Genomic DNA, 19,646 nt, shown 5'->3' on the forward strand with positions numbered 1-19,646 from the left:
CTCAATGCTGCAGGTACACAAACACACACAAACATACTAGTCATGTATATGTATTCTGACAAATATAAAAATCATGAGGTACACACAACCCTGGAAGTCCACATGCCCCCCCCCCCCAGTCAATTGCCTGCCAGTGGATTGCCAGATTGCCTGCTGTCACACTCCGGCTACTCAACTGACATTTAATGGCAGACAGGTCACCATACAGAGAGAGATCAAACACATACAGTCACAAGACAGTGGAAAGCAGCTGGCACCACACTACAGGACACAAAAAGAGATTTCTTGCCTACAGTCTTTTCTGTATGAAATATACTGCATTTTCAAACTAGAAAATACTCTACTCCATGATGCTCACACCATATATCCATTCAGAATAACAGAATTTATAAAAAGTGGAAAATATCCAGTGTCAACACCATAACACCGATATTTCACCCAGGATAAATTCATCCCTATTCCACCCATATGTACCCCTCTGTATTTGAATAACATCACATCATACTTATTACCATGAAATCTGAACTGATAAAGGTTGAAGGAAAGGGCGAACATCAAGACGCATGCCTCTTTTGGTCTCAGTGTCTCAGCAGATGTTACAGGTTTCTTCTTCAGCTTTCTCGTTATCAGGGTAAAAGTTAACTACAAGGTGTGCAAGAAAGCGTGCTTTCAGTACCCTTACTTTAAAGGGGATCTTGGCTGATTGTACTAATGAGGCTCAGTTTTCTCTCATGAGAAGTATTACTCAACTCTATACTGTTTTCTATGAGAAAACCCTGAATTTTTTAGAAAGTTTACTTTACAAACTGGGGATGTTGAGTTTGAAAGACATGGTTGTGTACCAGGTATGGAGGGCCTAATGAGAGTCACTATTGAGTTGCATTGTGGGAGTTGTAGGATAAGCATTTTTGGAGCTTGAACCATACTAGGAAGTAAAAGTGAGAGTATCTTGTACTCTGCTGCTTCGAGTTTGGCCATTCTTTTTTCAGCCATGCAAGCAACGTGGCTCTAGGGATGGCAGTGTCCATTTGTTGGTCAGTTTGTTGGTTTGTTCACCACTTTGGTTCAGAAATCTCAAAAACTATTTAATTGATTGCTATGAAACCTTGTCTCTTCTCTTCTTTAAAAACATTTTATTACCCTCACAAAGGCAAAGCATATCCCAACCTGATTTATTCTATCTCAAATTTCAACTTTGTAATTTGATCCAATGGATGCTCTCAGAGGAGAAAGTTGCTTTCAGGAGAGCAAGACAGAGGGCCACTCACATTTCACTTACAGGAAGAGCAGTGTTAGGTTTCTTCTTCAGAAAGGATGGCTGTGGAAATCATTAGATATACACATATTTACAGGACAATACTGAAATACATAAATAAGTGTGCAATATACATGGAAGTCTGGAAGCACATAGACGGTGCTTGTCCACATGTTTAACTGTCTACATTTCCAGCCGTATGAGCATTGATGTTTTTGTTTGTGTATGTGTGTGTGTGTGTGTGGGGGGGGGTTCATATCATAACGGTTCATATTATTGCAGATATTCCATAACTCATTAATGTATTCAACTACCTCAGCATGTTTGCCCTTGGGTTGGTACGGTACATTTAGCAACATCATTGCATCCTTACTTCTTTTCTCTTTACAAACTTTCATATATTAGTACCATGTCTTTCTGTATTGTATGGCTGCAAAAGAGTAGTTCTGAGCTGTGTCATTGAGGTCTGATGCTGGAGTGCTTGTGCCTTTTATGACTAGTGCTGCATGTGTGTTGCAAAGCTGGGTGCATAGGTACAACAAATGGTTGTGACAACTGAGCCAGCACAAGGCAAGGCAATAGTATTTTGGTGAAAATTGTGTTTTCAATCTTGCATACATGAAATGATGTCCAAGGACTCAGTGAAATTTCAGTGTAAAATGTCACTGTATAATTCTGTAGTTCCATTTGTAAAATGAAACTAAATACGGCGCTTAATGGAAATTCACAGGAACTGTAAAATAATACTGAAAAACGTAAATAAACACTTAATGCTGCACTTCACAACCAGTAGATCTATTTAGATTTGCATTAAACAGACTTAATAATGTTGCTCAGTGCAGTTAATGTTGAAACAGTTAATGGACTAATCCAACATTTAATGAGATGAGAAGCTTGATATCATCATTTTCATGTCTTCATGTTAAGTATGGAGATGGAGTCAGAGCTTGATTAGCCCTAGCTTCATGGATGTAGGTTTGGTTTCAGAAATGATGGGGCGTGGGGGGCACAATTAAGTCAGGGGTCCTTAAACAGACAAAGGCTGTATTATTTCCTGCATTTACGATTGATGTATTTGTTTCAACCAACAAATAATGTCTTATGATAAATAGTTGAACCTAAATGCCATTTGAATTGCTGTATTACTTATGAACTAATACTACTTAAAATGAGATTTAGTTAAATTGATAAAGACCTGACCATTCATGATAGACCATTCATATCTATGATGTATTTGCAACTTTGCTACAGCCTTAACTTTGATGTTCAATTCTAGCTTCTTGTTAGGAGAATATTATAATTACACATTGTCACGTGTAAATCAAAATATAGATCAAATAATTTTTCTCCAAAGGATATGCAGAGAAGGAGTAGTTTTTCAGCCCTATATAGTGCCTGCAGATTTCTTCTTAGGTGTCATAAAGCCCCATCAAGCTCCACCAATTAAAGGATTAGTGCAGGTTGTATGTTGCCTGAAAGACGAACCCAGGGAAATATGTCTACATAACACTTGCTACTGCTTGTAAAGCTTATTGCTGTGAGTGTATGGTAATAATAGAAGCTGACCTAGATATGTATCAACATTTTTTATTAACTCAGAGCTTCTTTCGTGTGCAAATTGTGTCAAAATTCATATTCCTACTTGGAGTCACAACTTAGTAAAGCTTATTGCTGTGAGTGTATATATTGCTGTATATTATTGCTGTGAGTGTATATAAATACTACACATGATAAACATATTTTTATATTCAGTGAGACACTTTCCGAGGATATCATCATATCTAATACCCATCGCAAATGGGCACTGGACATGATGCTGGGTGGTGGAGGGGTGCAGTTGTCTTTATTTTGCCTGACTTTTGTTCGCCCTGGCTCAAGGCTGGCAACAAAAAGGGAGGTCACATACAGATATATCAGTCAAAAAGTAATTTAATTAACTCAAATTAACAAACCTACTAACTAAATAGTGTGGAATGTAAGTATGAGAGAATTCAGTCATGTTAGAAGTGTGTGGATTAGTGAAAATATGGAGTGATGCTAGTTGGATTATACAGCAAACCAAACAAAGTAAGAAGGGTGAGGAGAGTGCAGCTGGCCAGGCTAAGAGAGTGAGAGAGCCAGAAGGGCAGGGCTTTATGCCCTTTGAAAGCCCCGCCCAAATGGGCAGGTACAAGCAGACAAGCTTCCCAGCTCCACCACATAACGATCAGGCAGGCACAGTGGAGAGGGTTCGTAACACTATGAAAACCGATGATTTGAAATATTCATTCTTCAAAACTGTGTTGGACATTTTTCAGTATTTCTTCACATTTTAATAACTGAATGATCGAAAAAATAGATTATTCATAATCTTTTGGTGCACCACTAATATGTATTAATTGCTGACTTTCTCTTCATCAATCATCCACACTGTTTACCTGAACATAAACCTTTACATTCAATTGATTTAAACCCTACTGCCAAAGCACTAATAATGGCCTCTTCCTCTGTATTGCAAGACCAAAATTGAAAATACAGACATTTTAAAAGAAAGTAAGTCAAGATCTTTCTTCCTCACCTCCTCTTCCTTTGGCTGCTGTGCTCTCGTTATTATCTACGTACAAACATTGAATGTTATCAGGCTGTTATCTTGATAGCTCAACAATTTACTTTTCATCTTTCACGTGTTGGCATCATCCTCAGACTCAAACACATCGGAAAATGAGCTGTGGCTGAATGCATTCTACATCCTGCTACGTCAGTTTTGCTTTTGTTACATTGCATTTCTTTTATCTTTCTTGGATCCTTTCTCTCGTGAGAATAAAGTGGATCTGACTTGTTTCATTAACATCTGCTCCCAACTGACAAGGCTACTGTTGACAGCGGAGGGACACACACACACACACACACACACACACACACACACACACACACGTATATGCACAAACACACATGCGCTCCATCTCTCCCACTGAATCTGCTTAGATGTTTAGATGTACTTTTGCCCTTTTTGTTCTCATCTATGGTCCAGTTCCCCCTTTTTCAGTCTCTTTCTCTTGTCTTCAGTGATCATATTTGTTTTCTTCTTGACTGACACAATGTAAATGAAATTCATATTTTTTAATCTTAAGAAAAATAACATACTGGACATGCTGTAAAATAAATGGTATTTAAAAGCATTTCCCTCTCTCTTTTTGTCCATCATTTTCCCCATTTTTTCCATGTACACAGCTAATTCTGAATATTCTGTTTTGTGGAATCAACTTGCTTCCACAGTAACATAGTTAGGTGGTATTCAAAATGTCCCATCCACACTGACATGCAAAAACATATGGAAAACAACAAAATTTTATCTTCTGTGTCTTCTAGCAAAAACAAGTTGTTAGCTGGGTTACCCTGTTGAGTCTCGGCTGGTTAAAACTCCATTCTGTTACCTTGTTCTCTTCATCATCACTTACACTGTATTTTAATACAGCCAGACTCACACTTTAGTTGTTCTCTTTGACATATTGTTCTGTTTCTTCTTTCAGACCACTGAACACGTTTAAAACAGGGATTTAATTGCTGCTACCTGTTAACCAGTTAAGAAGTAATTCCTACACTGGTACACTGATATGATCAAATCGCTATTTTATGCTACAGAGTCATCTAGAGTCCTCTAACAGTCTACAGATCAGTGACACATCTGTATGGTGTGATGGTGATGACTGTATTGACATTCAAAATGACTGATCGCAGAGATAGTTAGAGGCAACTAATATTTTTGATCTGAGCAATATGTCTGAACAACTGATGAAATTTGACATTCATATTCCCCTCAAGATGAATTGTAATACATTTTCTTGTCAACTAGTGCCATTATCTGGTCAAATTTTTATTTGTTTAGTACTTTGATTTATAACCAAATACATAGGAAACTAATGACATTTCCATCAGACTCAGCTGTACTTTGTATTTAGTGCTAATTAGCAAATCTAAGCATGCTAATATGCAGAACTAAGATACTGAACATGCTAAACATTATCTGCTTAACATTAGCATTTTTACATTGTCAATGTGGGCATATTAACATGCTGTTGTCAGCTCAAAACTTTTGCATTAGTACACCCTCAAAGAGCAGCAACTATAGCTACAGACTTTTCGCCTTGATCATATTTAACTGACTCACTTCTCAACCTCACAAGGAGCTCACAGCGAAATTCATTATACGTCCATGTAAAACAGGTGATGACCTGGTGATAAAGTGACCACTTGCAGGTCATTCAGTGACATTGTAAACCATTGCTAGATTGAGTCAAAATGGATGCCAAGAAAAAAACTGTACTGGTGTTGCATCTCATAAAGCAAATCAGGGTTGTATAAAAATTGATGGTGCAACACATAATATTATGATGTCCTATGTTTTGGACCTTCTAATTCTCTCCCTTGCCTTAAAGGTCAGAACTGTAAAGACAGTTTACAGTTGGTCAATGACATAAATTTATATGTCACAGTTCACCAAAGTTGAACTCTATGCGAAAGCACTGTATAAACTCACATCGTCTCTCCAAGCAAATCTATTAATTCTATAGAAAAGAAGTGATTACAGTCCAAAAATGTGGTTATTATAAATGCTGGTGTGACTGGGCTCTAACTGTGGGTATTATCTTTCTCAAAAACATTTTCCCCTGTTTGTCTCTCTTTCTGTGTTACACACAAAGACAAGCTCACACACATACATACTCACACAGACACTGTATCTTCCATGTTGGAGCATGCCTATTAGTGAATGGATGATGCCCATTAACACACGCATGATGTGTCTCTCTCGGGGGATTGAGTGTCACTCAGACTGAATTAAGTCAAACTGTGTTAACTGATTATTCTCTGAGTCTGTAAATCCTCTTTGATCCAGTCGGAGAGATATCCTTTGCTTGAGCAGGAATTGTATGTGTATCTGTGTGTCTGTGTTTGTGAGTAGTGTTATGTGGGTACTGGTGTTTGTTTGCTTGCAGATAATTGAATTCAGTGTAGACAGAGACCTCCTGACCTCATATTTTTCAAACATAATTCCAGCTTTGATGGCTCTATTAAATCAATCTCGACTTACCGACTCATTCTAATTACAGTGTGTAACATCAGCTCACAGCTCGCTGATGCCCTGACACTAACTTCTTATCATTCATATGGTGTTAAACATTATTTTCCTTCTAATATGTATTTACTAATCAATAAACAACATTATATCTTTGCTTTCTTTCTGTTTCTGTCCTGTTTTCTCTGTTGTGTAGACATTTAGAGTTGCAAATTAAATTCTAAAACACTTGCAATTTTGAATTTCTATTCTAATTAAAATATTACTCCTGCTCTACAATACATTTAAATGGATATGTGAGCAATTATACAATTTGAGTTTGACCTTGAGTAACTAGTGTTGGAATGGAACTTGGATGTCTAGGCAGAGAAGTTTCTTTATGACATACGACATTTAAACATCCATAAAACTTAAACATAATAGGATTCTAATGTATTAGAAAGTCATATACAAGTATCAGCTCATTCGAAAATACAAGCATTTTCACTACAGTATCGATAAGTAAACTGCCATTGCAAAATCCTGTCATTGGCCAGGACAGTCCGAGATCTCATGTGACCATGATAGATAAGGAAGGACTATATGACCTACTGTAGTGATCATGACCGAATTAATCAATTTTGTCTTTTTTTTAGCCTGTACATGAACTATTTAGTCATTCCACCACTTTGGTCCAGAGAAAAATACCTCTACAGCGAGATTAAATGAAATTGTGTACAAACATTCATGGTGTCCAGAGGATGAATCCTAATGATGTTGGTGATCCCCTTTCTTTTCCTCTAGCACCATCATAAAGTAAAAAATTCTGTTACTTTGGTTTGTAACCTGCAGAACTATTCCCATCAGCCATCAGGATTATATTAATATTTTATTTTATTTTGACGTAACTGCCAGTGGTGGTACATTTCCAATCATTCCGCCAACAGTTTGTTGATACGTCTTTGGTTCTTTTCATTGTCAGATATTCCTCATCTCTGACTAGGAATCACAAGTCAGAGGTGCTATGAACATGGCTGCCTGTGATTATGGTTTCAACAATATGGTGTAAACATGGCATGACATGCTAAACTAAGATGGCAAACATTATACCGGCTAAACATCAACATATTAGCATTGTCTTTGTGAGCATTTTTTACATGCTGATAATAGGACTTATGCCCCTCCAGCCAAAAAGGAGCCTGTCTGATATTTCCCTAAAAACCTTTTATTTTTCCTTTTAATAATACAAAACTAATTACAGTAAATGAAAACACACATTCATATTACTTTGGATTGCAAAAAGGGATGACTAAATGTGATTTCAGTTGGACTTTAATATGTTTTAAGTAGTTATGACTAGTTAGTTGATACAAGAATGACTTGCAGTCAGCTCTTCGTTATTAATGTCGAGGATATGGTCACTCTCTAAATTAAATGTGCATGTGTTTGTGAAGGAAAATAGTAATGACTAAAGGAAAGAAACGGAAGGCTGGCAGTAGGTTGTTTGAGGTTTAGCTTGCATTGTCATCACTGTGCTGTGTGTTTTTTTTTTCTAAAAAGGAAACACATTTGGAGCTAGTCAGCCAACAGTTCTTGGGTAGTTAATGGGTAGGGTTAGTGTAAGTGCTGATCAATACCCGTCTTTAATATTCCAAATATTCATAGATGAACCAATCAGATTTTACTGGATTGTCAATAGGAGGCAATCACATACATGAGACAGTTTTCTGTCTCCAGACATCCTAACCCCTCCTTTTCGCCCTTTCCTTAAGGCAGGTGTAGCACTTGTTGCGTGTCTCAACCTAATGCTACTGACCTCCCCTGCCCTGCAGCCCTCAGCTTGGAGAGAAGAAAAGGAGGGTTATTAAAAAGAAAGGAAAGGAAAAAAGAATAGGAGGCAGGGAGCTGTCAGATAGTCAGACACCTGGCCTGTCAGAGCGAGCTAGAGGTTATTAGGGGAAGAAGTGTGTATTTAAACAAAGTGTCAACATAGTAGATAACATCTTATCTTACGTACCCTGTAGTAAATGCATGGGGGAACTCAATGATGAAAATCAAACTACTGCAATCCTGTTTATTAATATTTTCCTCCAAAAAGCAAAAGCAAAAGTAAAAACTTTGACTAGAGTTAATGACAGGCTTATGAAAAGAGAAAAAGGATAATGCAATACAAGGTCCTAATAGGACACCAAGTTGTTTTTTGCCCTGTTTTAGCTAGAGTTGATCAAGATTGCGTGGTATGTTTGATTTTCACAATTGTATCACTTAAGTATTAAGTGCATTGGTGTGTATGTTCAGGACACAGTGCCGGATGTCCCCACTGAGTTTAATTCGGTCGTTTAATCATGCTTGTAGACAACTCGATTTATTCCAATGTTCTGCTTGTCCCAGGGACTAACATCAAATTTTTTGATTGATTACGGCAATGTTTTTGGAATGATTTTGCCCATTTATAACAGAAAACTCAGTCCCGAAAGACTACATACCAAATTCGGTATTGATAGAGTCAGAATACAATAAGTCTATGTCATAGTACTGTTAGCAAAAAATCCATCATGGTGGTGATTATTGTCCGGAGGCTTTTTTGAAGAAGACATTGAAATGTATATCTGTGCCAAAGTTGAAGTCATAGAAACTCATGGTGTGGGGGGCTGTCCTTTCAAAGTTTTTTTCTTTTGTGGCTGTTAATTATAGTGCCACCGTCAGGCCGATTGGAATCATATTTTTTGGGAAGTGTAATTCTTGGGAAGCATTCACACATCAATTCCAGTTATGGTGCCCAGTTTCATGTCTCATTCCAGCTCACAGCAAAGCAACAGCCTAAGATGGCAGATAATCATGGATAGACCACACTGACATGCACCACTCAATATGACACTTCGGATCTTAGTTAATACTTGAACCCAGAGCATGTGCACCAAAATTGGTGAAATTCTGTCGACCAGGTTTTGATATAACATATAGATTAGAATAACTCTGTAAACCAATGTCATTAAAGGAAATGTGATTGTTATCTCAGCAAAAAGCACTGTGTCTGTATATGTGTTTTTGGTGGTGGTTTCACAGTTTTTCTTTCAAAGTATTTATTCTACAGGTCAAAGTGGATGACAGCATAGTCAAAACACAAGAAACTTAAAGTACAGCCAACTGCATCACATGAAACATACAGTACCATACTTTTTTTTATTTGTCTCCAGCTGTGTGGATATCTATCTCTGTTGACCTTTTTCATGGCCTGGTTGTGTGTGTGTTTGGTGTAGAGTCACTGAAGGCAACAGAGTATCAACAACACACACTCATGTTTACACATTCACATTAAGCCACACTAAGCTCAGCCAAAACAAGCACTATCACAGAGGAGGATGTAGGATGAAAGAAGAGATGGCACACAACTGGGAAAAAAAGAGTGACGTGTTTAAATATTAATATTGAGTGACTCGTATATTGTTTTTTCTGATAATAGCACTGATTCTAATGTCAGGACTCATTCACATGATCAGATGATCAGACAAGTTATAAACAAAACAAAAAGTTAACCTGATGATATAAGCCAATTTATTTTAATGGAAAATTGAAGGCAAGTACACACAAAATGTCATAAATAATCTCACACTGCACAAGAAAATCGTATTTGCACATAACTACCGCAAGTACAGGAGTTTAAAGCCACATAAGTGGTTTTTAACCTTTAATGGTCGTTACATTGGATGGTTGGAGTAAGAGTTTTACATTTTGCCTTTGCTATCCCCTCATAAGTTTGTTTAAAATCTGTCTGATCTTTTCATCCGACTGCTCATGTTTCTTGCGCTGCCAGACTTGTTTTTAGAGATGCGAGCTGTGTTGTCGGATCTCAGCAGTTAACATGGTGAGTAGAATGTTGTATTTGCTGATACAATAGAAATGAGGGCTAAAACGGCAAAAATAAAATTGTAACAAATTATAATAAACCTGAATAATCATTAGAACCTGCAATAACTGATTTTTTTTTCACCACTTGGGGGCAACGGAAGCAAGCTGTGAATACAAAAGTGATATTCAGTAGTTACACAACAACATTATTCATTTATTTGAAGTAGTCTTTCTGGCCACCTCATTAATTAAGTTCAATATTCAGTCTGTATTAACTTAGTGTTTGGTGCCAGATACTGTACTTCCCTCAGGAGTTGGTAGAGACCAAAAACAGAGCTAAAAGAGAGGGAATATTGGAGTTAGATTCAATCACGGGACCAGAAACTTGACTCCAAATGAATGTTACTTTTAATATTAATGCAAATATTTGTGTCTACTTGATGTGTTAAAAGGCAACTGTTTGCCATAGAAACTTAATACGGTGGCAATATGTCAGTGTTGAGGTTCCAGCTGTTTTCTGCTGCCAGTGGCCAAAAAATGCTAATTAAATCAATAAATGCACGTTTAAATTTTTGATTCATCTCGCTTTGGCAACATCTGTGGTTAATGTTGGTAAAGGTTAGACTTTTTTCTGCTGATTTCTTAATTATTTTTTTCTGTTTATGCATTTCACTAAAAAATACCACATAAGCAATGTTGAAGACTGTATTGCATTGTTCATGTGTATATTGTATATTATTTATTTCAATAGTTACATTCCCTTCTTCCTAGGTCTTCAGCTATACATGAATACATGTCTATACTTGTAATAATATGTAATGTATTTTGTTCTACTCTATAAGCAATAACTGCACACTTACTCTTATGCATAAGTGCATGCACACATTTCTTGGTATTTCTTGTCCAAGAAGGCAAGACTTTACTTGTAGCTGACTGAAATGATAACTAGAATATTAAAATAGTTGTAGATTAATTTTGTGTCAATTGACTTATCATAGTAGCTCTAATGTCATTACAATGAAGGTAAACAAATGTAAATGAGTAACTTATCATTCATTCCAATGGAATGAAGCAGAGGCAGGGAATCTTGCAGTTTTGCTGTGAAATACAACCCAGTGGTGTGAAATATAAAAAGCCACTTAGAGGTCAGTATAGGCTGCCACCCCTCTCAGCAATGATGGAATTTATTAAATGTAATTCGCAAAAGTCTCACACTAAATGCAGTAATTCAGTGACATTAAATTGCTTCTTGTTACACCTTTGATCTATCGTGGACTGATTAGCATTCACTCTGCAGCCTCTATAAAGTATTGTAGATTCCGTATTAGACACCCATACACCTTGTGTTATCTTGAATCAGTACTGCAACATAAAAAAAACTCTTTCCGCAATGGTTAACTATGTATTTGAGTCTGACTGAGTCTAAGTCTCACATTTGGACCTTACTGTTTATGTACTGTATAAGGTGGTAGAATATGTCAGGCTCCCTCAGGACTGAAGCTGCCCTCACAGGGGGCCTAGTTCAGGGCATTCCAGTCCAGTGGAAGAATAATGGGATCCTTTCACTGGTGGAGGGCTCTGGGAATGTTTTTAACAGCTCTAAGATGGGGAAGACGTCTCAAGGGTCTGAAACATTCCTTCATTCTGCCTTCACCTAAATGAAGGAAAGAGAGGCAGACATACAAGGAGAGAGAGTAAGCAGTCAGGACCAGAGAGGAGAAGCTGCAGTTATCTGGGTCATTCTGTTCAGAAATGAAAACTGCAGCCTTTCACCTATGGCTTTACATATAGGTGAGGATAAAAAGTGGGGCATTCAGATAGAGCTTAAACTGTGTGGTTCATGATTCAGTGGCTCATGTCAAATGGGCATCATTCCAGGTTTTGGGAATGAAAGGAACCCTAATTATTGGGATATGCTTCCTCTATTACTGTTTATCTTTCCACTGGTAGGCCACCCTGTCTGTGGAGGAAATACCAGCCTTTACTAAGACAATTATATTTGTAGTTTCTGTTCAGATGGTTTCTTTTCCATAAAAAAACAACACTAACCCTGAAGTACTCAACAATAAATGTTTTGAAAGCTTTATTTTGGTTTTATTATTTGAATCTTTCCTAGAGCTACAGTTTTGTTTCCTCTATTTAAAGGCATCAAATGGAAAGAAGGAATAGTGTGTCAGGTACTACACAGCCTGACTCCACAGTAAATAAAGGGCCAGGACTTTGAATTCCTACAGCAAAATTGCTTTTATAATAGAGTACAGTAAGCCATATTGGGGCAGTGACAAGATATTGTGTGAAATATAGGTTTTCCCTTTGCTTATCATTGCATGCAGAAGTCAGCACTGAATAATGGGCATGCCACAGTGGTATTGGTCCCAGCTGGATAGATCTAATTCCGCTGTAAACTACTGGAAACACATTGCCAGCTGACACAAGCTTTCTATTCTGCTGTTTATGTATTCAGATTTGTGCAGCATAAACAGGATGTTTTAGCTCCGCTCCCTCTTAGTCACCAAATTCCTGCTTTTCTCTCTCGTTTCCATTTTGTGTAATAAACACTCAGAGGTCAGACATCACTATTGTGATATCAAAGAACAGAGCAGAAAAATGTGCCAAAATATTATTTGTTTCTACTCCCTTTCCCCTTGCAGAGTGTGAATCATGAACACATTTGCTTTCCACATGCCTGGAGCCAAGAGATCTCGGTGCAGCCTTTGGTTAAACCCATAGGAATCTGAGCACTCCTTCCTGTTTAGAGCAAATGCAATGTCTGCAATTTATGGTACCACTTCTTTATTATCATGTCTCTGTTGGTCTCCCTCTAAATTGTAACTCTGCCTTTCTTTTTTTTTGGCCATTTTTTACTCCGCAGGCCTGGCGAGTGTGGTCCAAACTCTCCTGTCGTCAAAAATGGCTGCTCCTCCTTTACCCCCTCTTCCTCCTCCTCCTCACAATCTCAGTGATGACTATCACTCTACCCCTCCCTTTGGCACCCACTGACGTTGACCGGCGGTCGTCCCGTGTCCTAAGCTCCACTGGGGAATTCAGATCCAGGCCTAGAGTCATGGAGCCCCCTCTAGCCTCTGCCTTTCAGCAGCCACTCACACAGATCCACAAAGGGGCCTTGAAAACCAGCACTGGAACAGAGACATCTAAACAGTTAATGCCACCTATACCTTTTGGGGACACAGCTGGCAATGAAAGGAATAGCATCAAGAGACAGCAAGTGAAAAGTCATGCAGATTTACGCAGAAATAAACCCAAAAGCAAAGGCATTGCTTCCAAAAGAAAAGAGATGCCAGGCACCATCCAGGACCCAACCAGTCATCACCATCCCCTTCTCCCACAATTTATAGTCGACAACCCAGGGCCAGAGCATAGAATTAAGCCAAGCAACCACAGTGCTGTGGTAAATCACGCTGCACAGACATACATTCATCTTGAAAGGAGCAAATCCACCGCAGCACATATCACTGCTCCAGCAGATACCCTAATAAGTGACAGACGAGCTGCAGACAGACAGCCAGGCAGATGGGAGGATAGACACACAAACAGGAATGCAGACACGCAAATACATGGCAGCCATACAAGTTTAAAGCTAGCTGAATATCACCAGGCTTTGGGTAAACACAGACAAGCAACAAAGCACTCTGGGAAATCTGATAAAGTCAGTAAGGAGCAGCAGCCTGTGAAAAAGCCCTCCAGCGATCTCAAAAGACACCATAATCTCTCAGAGGATCCCTCTGAAGCAAAGACGAATCCTGGGTCGTTGGACCATAGAAGGGCTTTGTCCAAACCAAAAGCAGCCATAAAGAAAGATGACAGCAGCTGGTGTCAGAGATTTACAGAGCAGGACTTCCCAGACAGTGACCACAGGCGGGTCAGGATTAGTCCAGATCACCAGCCTCTTCCCTGGCTCAGCGAGGATGACATTCAGAAGATGGAGTTCCTCGCCAGGGGTGAGGTGGTCAGCAAGGCCAGGGTGCCTGCACATGGACAGGTGCTCCAAGTTGCACTGGAGCCTCTTACACACGGGCAGGTACAATGTTTTGATATTTTTTATTACAAGTTTAGGAGATCATTTGAAATTTCACATAATGTAAATAAGTATATCTTTTCATTAAGTAATGCCCTATTTAGACTTTTGGTTCTCTACCAGGAACAAAAATATGAGGAAATGTCTTGAAGAGCAACAGAAGGAGTACTACTCTTTCAACACAGAAAGGCATGTAATAGGTGTCTTGTATACAGAGTAAACAGAAGTAGCAGTAGTAGAATTAAAATAGGCTATGAAAATACATAATAGATAGGGCTGGAGTATAGAGCTGAACTATTTGAGGAAAATATACAATTATAATTTTTATGACTAATATTGTGATTGCACTTTTAAATTTCATATATTTTCTCTAAATTAATTTTTTACACAGTATTAAAGGATAACTTGCTCCGATATACGCAAAACAGCATATATCGGGGCAAGCTGCACAAGCCTGCTACAGCTTTCCAAGTAAAGATTATTTTTACATGAATCATTTCAAACACATGTCCCTAAGTCTAACCCAAAGTAAACACAGTAATTAGCCACGGTGAACGGCCATTAGGCCAGCCTTATCTTGGGCAACCTGCTGGTTAACCCATCCACCCTGTATAATAGTACTTTGACACGTCACATTCTTTCTATTTTTGGAAATTTTTACCTGGGGATAATTGTCCAACGCAATTGTTCAGAAATATAACCAGAAGCCTGTGTTTTATTTGTTGTAATCGCTTTTGCTTACCGTACGGAGAGGTGAGCATTTGTCCAGCTGGCCTCAGCCTTTTCTTCAGTCAATTTTGGGGAGGTGAAATAAAAGTCTCCAGGAGGTTAATGTTGACAAGTGTGGTAAAATCTTTTAATTACACTACTGGAAATACTTTCCTCACATCTATTTCTACAAGTCTGGAATCAGCAGAAAAAGTTTTTAGTCAGCTGTGAAGAGTAGTGACTGCAGGAACAGGACTAGTTTCCTAAAGTATGTTGTCTCTCAGGATGGTCCTGTTGTCTTTCTGCTTAGTTGTTTTAGTTGTTAATGAAATTTAATGAAGTCAATCTCACACATGTAGACAAACCAATTAGGTCAGCCAGCAAGTTGCCCCAGATTTAGATCCCTTTAAGTTAGCATAATGGCCAGATTCTTTGTTTACTGTCAGTCAGACTCACAGACAAACGATTGAAATGATTCATGTAAAAATCATGTTTAATTGAAAGCTGTAGGAGCCTCATACTGATTGCCCTGATATTTGCTGTTTTGTGTGAGTCTTTGTTTCCCAGAATCTCTACAAACAGAGATGGGGAGTCCAAAGTTAGCACAACCCATAAAGCCATAATAGCCACATTTATGGGAAATACACCATGTTGAAGTAAACTGGAATTATCCTTTGAATGGGCTTGTACCAGTCAAACATAATCACAAACGTATTTCTGCGAGAAAAAAAACATTAGATTACATGGTGCAGTTGCTTTTTGCAGACTATAAAGTACAAGGCAGTTCAAAAAAATAAATATAACCAAAAGAAGATTCTTAAAATAGGAGCTACAAGTAAACCTTCCTAAAAGAGACCAAAATTGGAAATAAAACGTAGCTGCAATGCAAGTTAGCTCCACACCAAATCGAGCAAATCCATGGACCCAGCCACCTGGACGGACGTGGTACTACTACTAATCGATTAATTATTGGTGATTCCATAACCAGGAATATCCGCTTCATAAATTCAATCACACACTGTTTCCCTGGAGCCACAGTTTCCAACATCCTGGATAAATACCTGGATCTACTACCCTCACTCCAGACTTCTATTAGTAAAAAGTTCATGTGGGGACAGATGACACAACCCTTCAGGAAGCTGAGCACACCGCAAACGGTTTTTAAAGTGGCAATATGGAAGATTCAAGCGCTGGTTGTTCTGGCAACACCTGTAGTTACTGCAGGTAACAGCAAATGTGGTTTAATACTACAGGTCCCAGAATTCCGGGGGTAGCAAAACAAACTATTGTCATTTTAATAAAGAAGTCAGGTAATTATTGGCCTTTCAGCATCATTCTAAGAGCAACTATGATCTGATTTTGTGCTGCAGTAGGGCACTGTGAAAGGAGTTGGTTACCTCACTGAGAAGTTGGGGTTGTGCAGCCTGTCGCCTTCTGCTCTTCATCTAACAGCTCACTGTGGCTGCTCCTTTTCGTTCCATTACTCCCTGCAATTTTTGAAACTGATCTGCTGTCCAAAAATGCCCAAGGTTACCATTGTCTTATTTTATAGATGCATTTTTGATGAATGATAGTGCTAAGCTCGCTGACAAACACATTGTATTTCCTGTGACTACATAGTAAAAATCAACTCATGTTTCACTAGTTAGATTCCTTTAATGTGATGTTGCAGCAGTAGGAAATGTTTGGTTTGCTCAAGTTGTAACTTAATACAGAATTTTTCCTGGGAATGTCGCCACAGACGCCCAGTTTGTAATACTACAAATATATAAATATTGCAATACTTACATCAGTGGGTCATAGGCGCAGTCACCATTTTGTTAGACAATGACATAACAGGCATCTATTTAAATGAAAATCTTTGAGATTGCTACCTTAATCTCCTTTGTGACATTTTAAAGAACTATGGAAGGTCTGTTTCTATATCAGCCTCCTTCCCCAACCTCAGTCACAGAGCTGGTTGTTTTTGTAGAATCCTCAGCCTTCACACTTGGCTCCAGTCCACCGCCAGGACTCACAACATGGGCTTTATTTAAGATTTTAACTTGTTCTGGGATTGTATCTCTGTTTTCAAAGGAGACGGGATCCATCCTAACAAGGGGGGTAGCCAAATGCTATCGACTAACTTGAAGCATTCAGTGCAGTCCCTCCAATGTGGATGACGACTCACACACATCCCCTGGTTCCCCCCTCATCTTCTGTGTCATAGCCTCAGGTCCCTCCTGTCATTTATACCCCTATCTGTTGACACTCATTTTTCTGTCTCTGCTGTTTGTCCTAAACCCCCCACAGCCACACCAATGGACAATCCAGGCAGCATCAATGAAAGATATACAGTATATCCTATAGCAAAGCTAAAAATAACAATGTCATAGTACCTAGACCAGTGATGACAAATAACACAATTATTCCATTAAAACAATGTGCACAGCAGCATAAGCCACAGAAACTGCAAATGGTACTTTTAAATATGGTTTTTGCACCACTGAACTCTCAAATGTGCATTCATCTTTGTAGGGTTTATGCACTGCAACCCTACTATAATATCCCTCTCTATGTAATTGTTGATGGTCTGTTGCTGTCACAGTCTGATCAATTTCTCACCTTTGATTTTGTATTTTAAAGTCATTGCATTGCATTGGTTGTCTCAGTTTTAAGATTGATTTTAAGATATTCTTACTAGTTTTTAAATCACCGAATGGCATGCCACCAGCCTAACTCTCAGACATGCTCTTTAGATATGTACCTCCTAGTCGTCTCAAGGATTTCAACAAAAATGTATGGGGAGTCAGCCTTTAGCCACTGTGGCCCTAGTCTCTGCAACAGTCTCCCTGAGGATCTGAGGGACTCCACCTCTGTGGACATTTTTAAAAGAAACCTTTAAAAAATATATATCTTTTTAGCTTAGCTTTTATAAGGTGCTTCATCATTTGTTGCCCTAGTTTTGAGTCTTAATCATTGGTTTTCATACCTTTTTATTCCTTGTGTTTATTTATTTCAATGACTTTTATTTATTTTCAACCTTTTATTGTTTTATTGTTGTAATTTTTAAGTATTGCAAAATTTTATTTAATGTTGTCTATTTTTGTTTTTACCTTATTGTGTGTGCTGTTTTAATCTTGCTCTGTGAGGCACTTAGGGGTGCAAGTTTGTATGAAAGGTGCTATATAAACAAAGTTGAATTGAGTTGAAGTGAAACTACAGTATATTGTTGTGACCCGTTTTTTAGATGTATGACTACAGTGGGAACCAATGGCCTCGGGCCAATGGCCTCGGGCTGAGTGCAACAAACAGAGTAGGGAAGTCAGAAAGTGTTGAGAGATGGACAGACACATACACTGTTGGTTTTAGTGTCTTTGTGAGATTTAATGACAATAAGAAAAATATAGAATCAGTTTTATCTGTTAAACTTGCTTACCATACAGTGATATAAAAATGACAAATATTTATGCAGACTTGATTTATTTTCAAAACTTTAGCAAGTTACATGGATCTGCTAATTGATTTTCATTCACTACATAATTTAATCAAAACCAACAGCTTCCTGGAACAGATGGAAAAAAATCCACACAAAAATGTAAAATTGTATAGCATGTACAGTGGGGTCCAAAGGTCTGAGACCACTTTCCCATCGGGACTGCTGGACCCCGCTGCCAGCGGAAAATGTTACATATAAATAATTTGTATTAAGGTCTTTTCAGGTGGGGGTCAACAGCTATCCCCCAGTTGTATGTGAAAGTTCTACAAATCCCCCCTCTCTGTGTGGAAGACTTGGGGCAGACCTGTTGTTATTAAAAAAAATGTTTGGATAGAAATGGATAGAAAAAATGTTTTGTTTTGTTTTTTTTGTTTTTTTTTAATGTACATTCACATTACCGTAAGGGAATCCATTGCAACCAAATATTCATGGCTGTAGCCCGAGGCACTAGATACTGGGATTGGTGTTCAATACAAAATGAAGTTTTATAGATTAAAATTAATCGGGAATCATTATATAACTTTATTTCTCCATCACAGCAGCCATCACCAATGAGGGATTCACCTCAGCATAGACGTGGGCAAAGACATCAAAAAACCCATAATGAACGCTGCCAGCAGGGGCGCTGCTCCCTGATCAAACGCACTAATGACTGGTTTGAGGTTTTTGCCTTCCACCTGGACAGAGTGCTGGGACTCAACAGAAGTCTCCCTGCAGTGCTGAGGACTTTCCACAGTGACATTCTACCATATCGGTACATCAGCAGCAACCCCAGACCTGTACTGTGGTGGGACCCAGATATTCAGCACCTCATTGATAGAGACAATGACCAGAACTCAGTACCGCTCAGCTGGGTTCAGTACCAGAAGCTGCTGCAAGTGCATTGTGGGACTGAAGCAGACCTGAGGTCAGCGCCCTGTGTGGGAGTCCACCACTCAGAGTGGGGGAGACTGGCTCTTTTTGACTTCTTATTACAGGTAAGAAAAGTGTTTGTTTTTTTTCTCATGCTTTGGCTTTCCCCTGTAGGAGAGAGACATAGCCCTACACACACAAGTAGCATACTCTTTTAAATTTGTAGAAGGGGAAATAAACCTTTTACATCCTAGGAAGGGTAGTTTAACTTGGGTGAAGATTGGTGAGAGGGAGGACTTCTACATGAAACAGAAAAGAGTGTAAGGAATCAGGCTTTTTTTTACAGTAATTTACAGTAAAATGTATGTAAGAGATTTCAAACAGTTCCTAGCTGGTAAGCTAACTGGATGGAGCACTAGCCAACTGGTAACATACT

General features: G+C 38.5%; 1 protein-coding gene across 1 annotated transcript in view; it reads left to right on the plus strand.

The window, feature by feature from the left end:
• Positions 1 to 19,646, plus strand: part of gask1a (golgi associated kinase 1A) — a 64,787-nt gene that overhangs the window by 15,111 nt on the left and 30,030 nt on the right. Inside the window, exons 2-3 of the mRNA XM_040118314.1 lie at positions 13,009 to 14,175; positions 18,898 to 19,335. Coding sequence (XP_039974248.1) covers positions 13,009 to 14,175; positions 18,898 to 19,335 — 1,605 coding nt within the window. The remainder of the gene's footprint in view (positions 1 to 13,008; positions 14,176 to 18,897; positions 19,336 to 19,646) is intronic.

Source organism: Xiphias gladius, chromosome 22 (assembly GCF_016859285.1).
Source record: "Xiphias gladius isolate SHS-SW01 ecotype Sanya breed wild chromosome 22, ASM1685928v1, whole genome shotgun sequence".
Lineage (NCBI taxonomy): Eukaryota > Metazoa > Chordata > Actinopteri > Istiophoriformes > Xiphiidae > Xiphias > Xiphias gladius.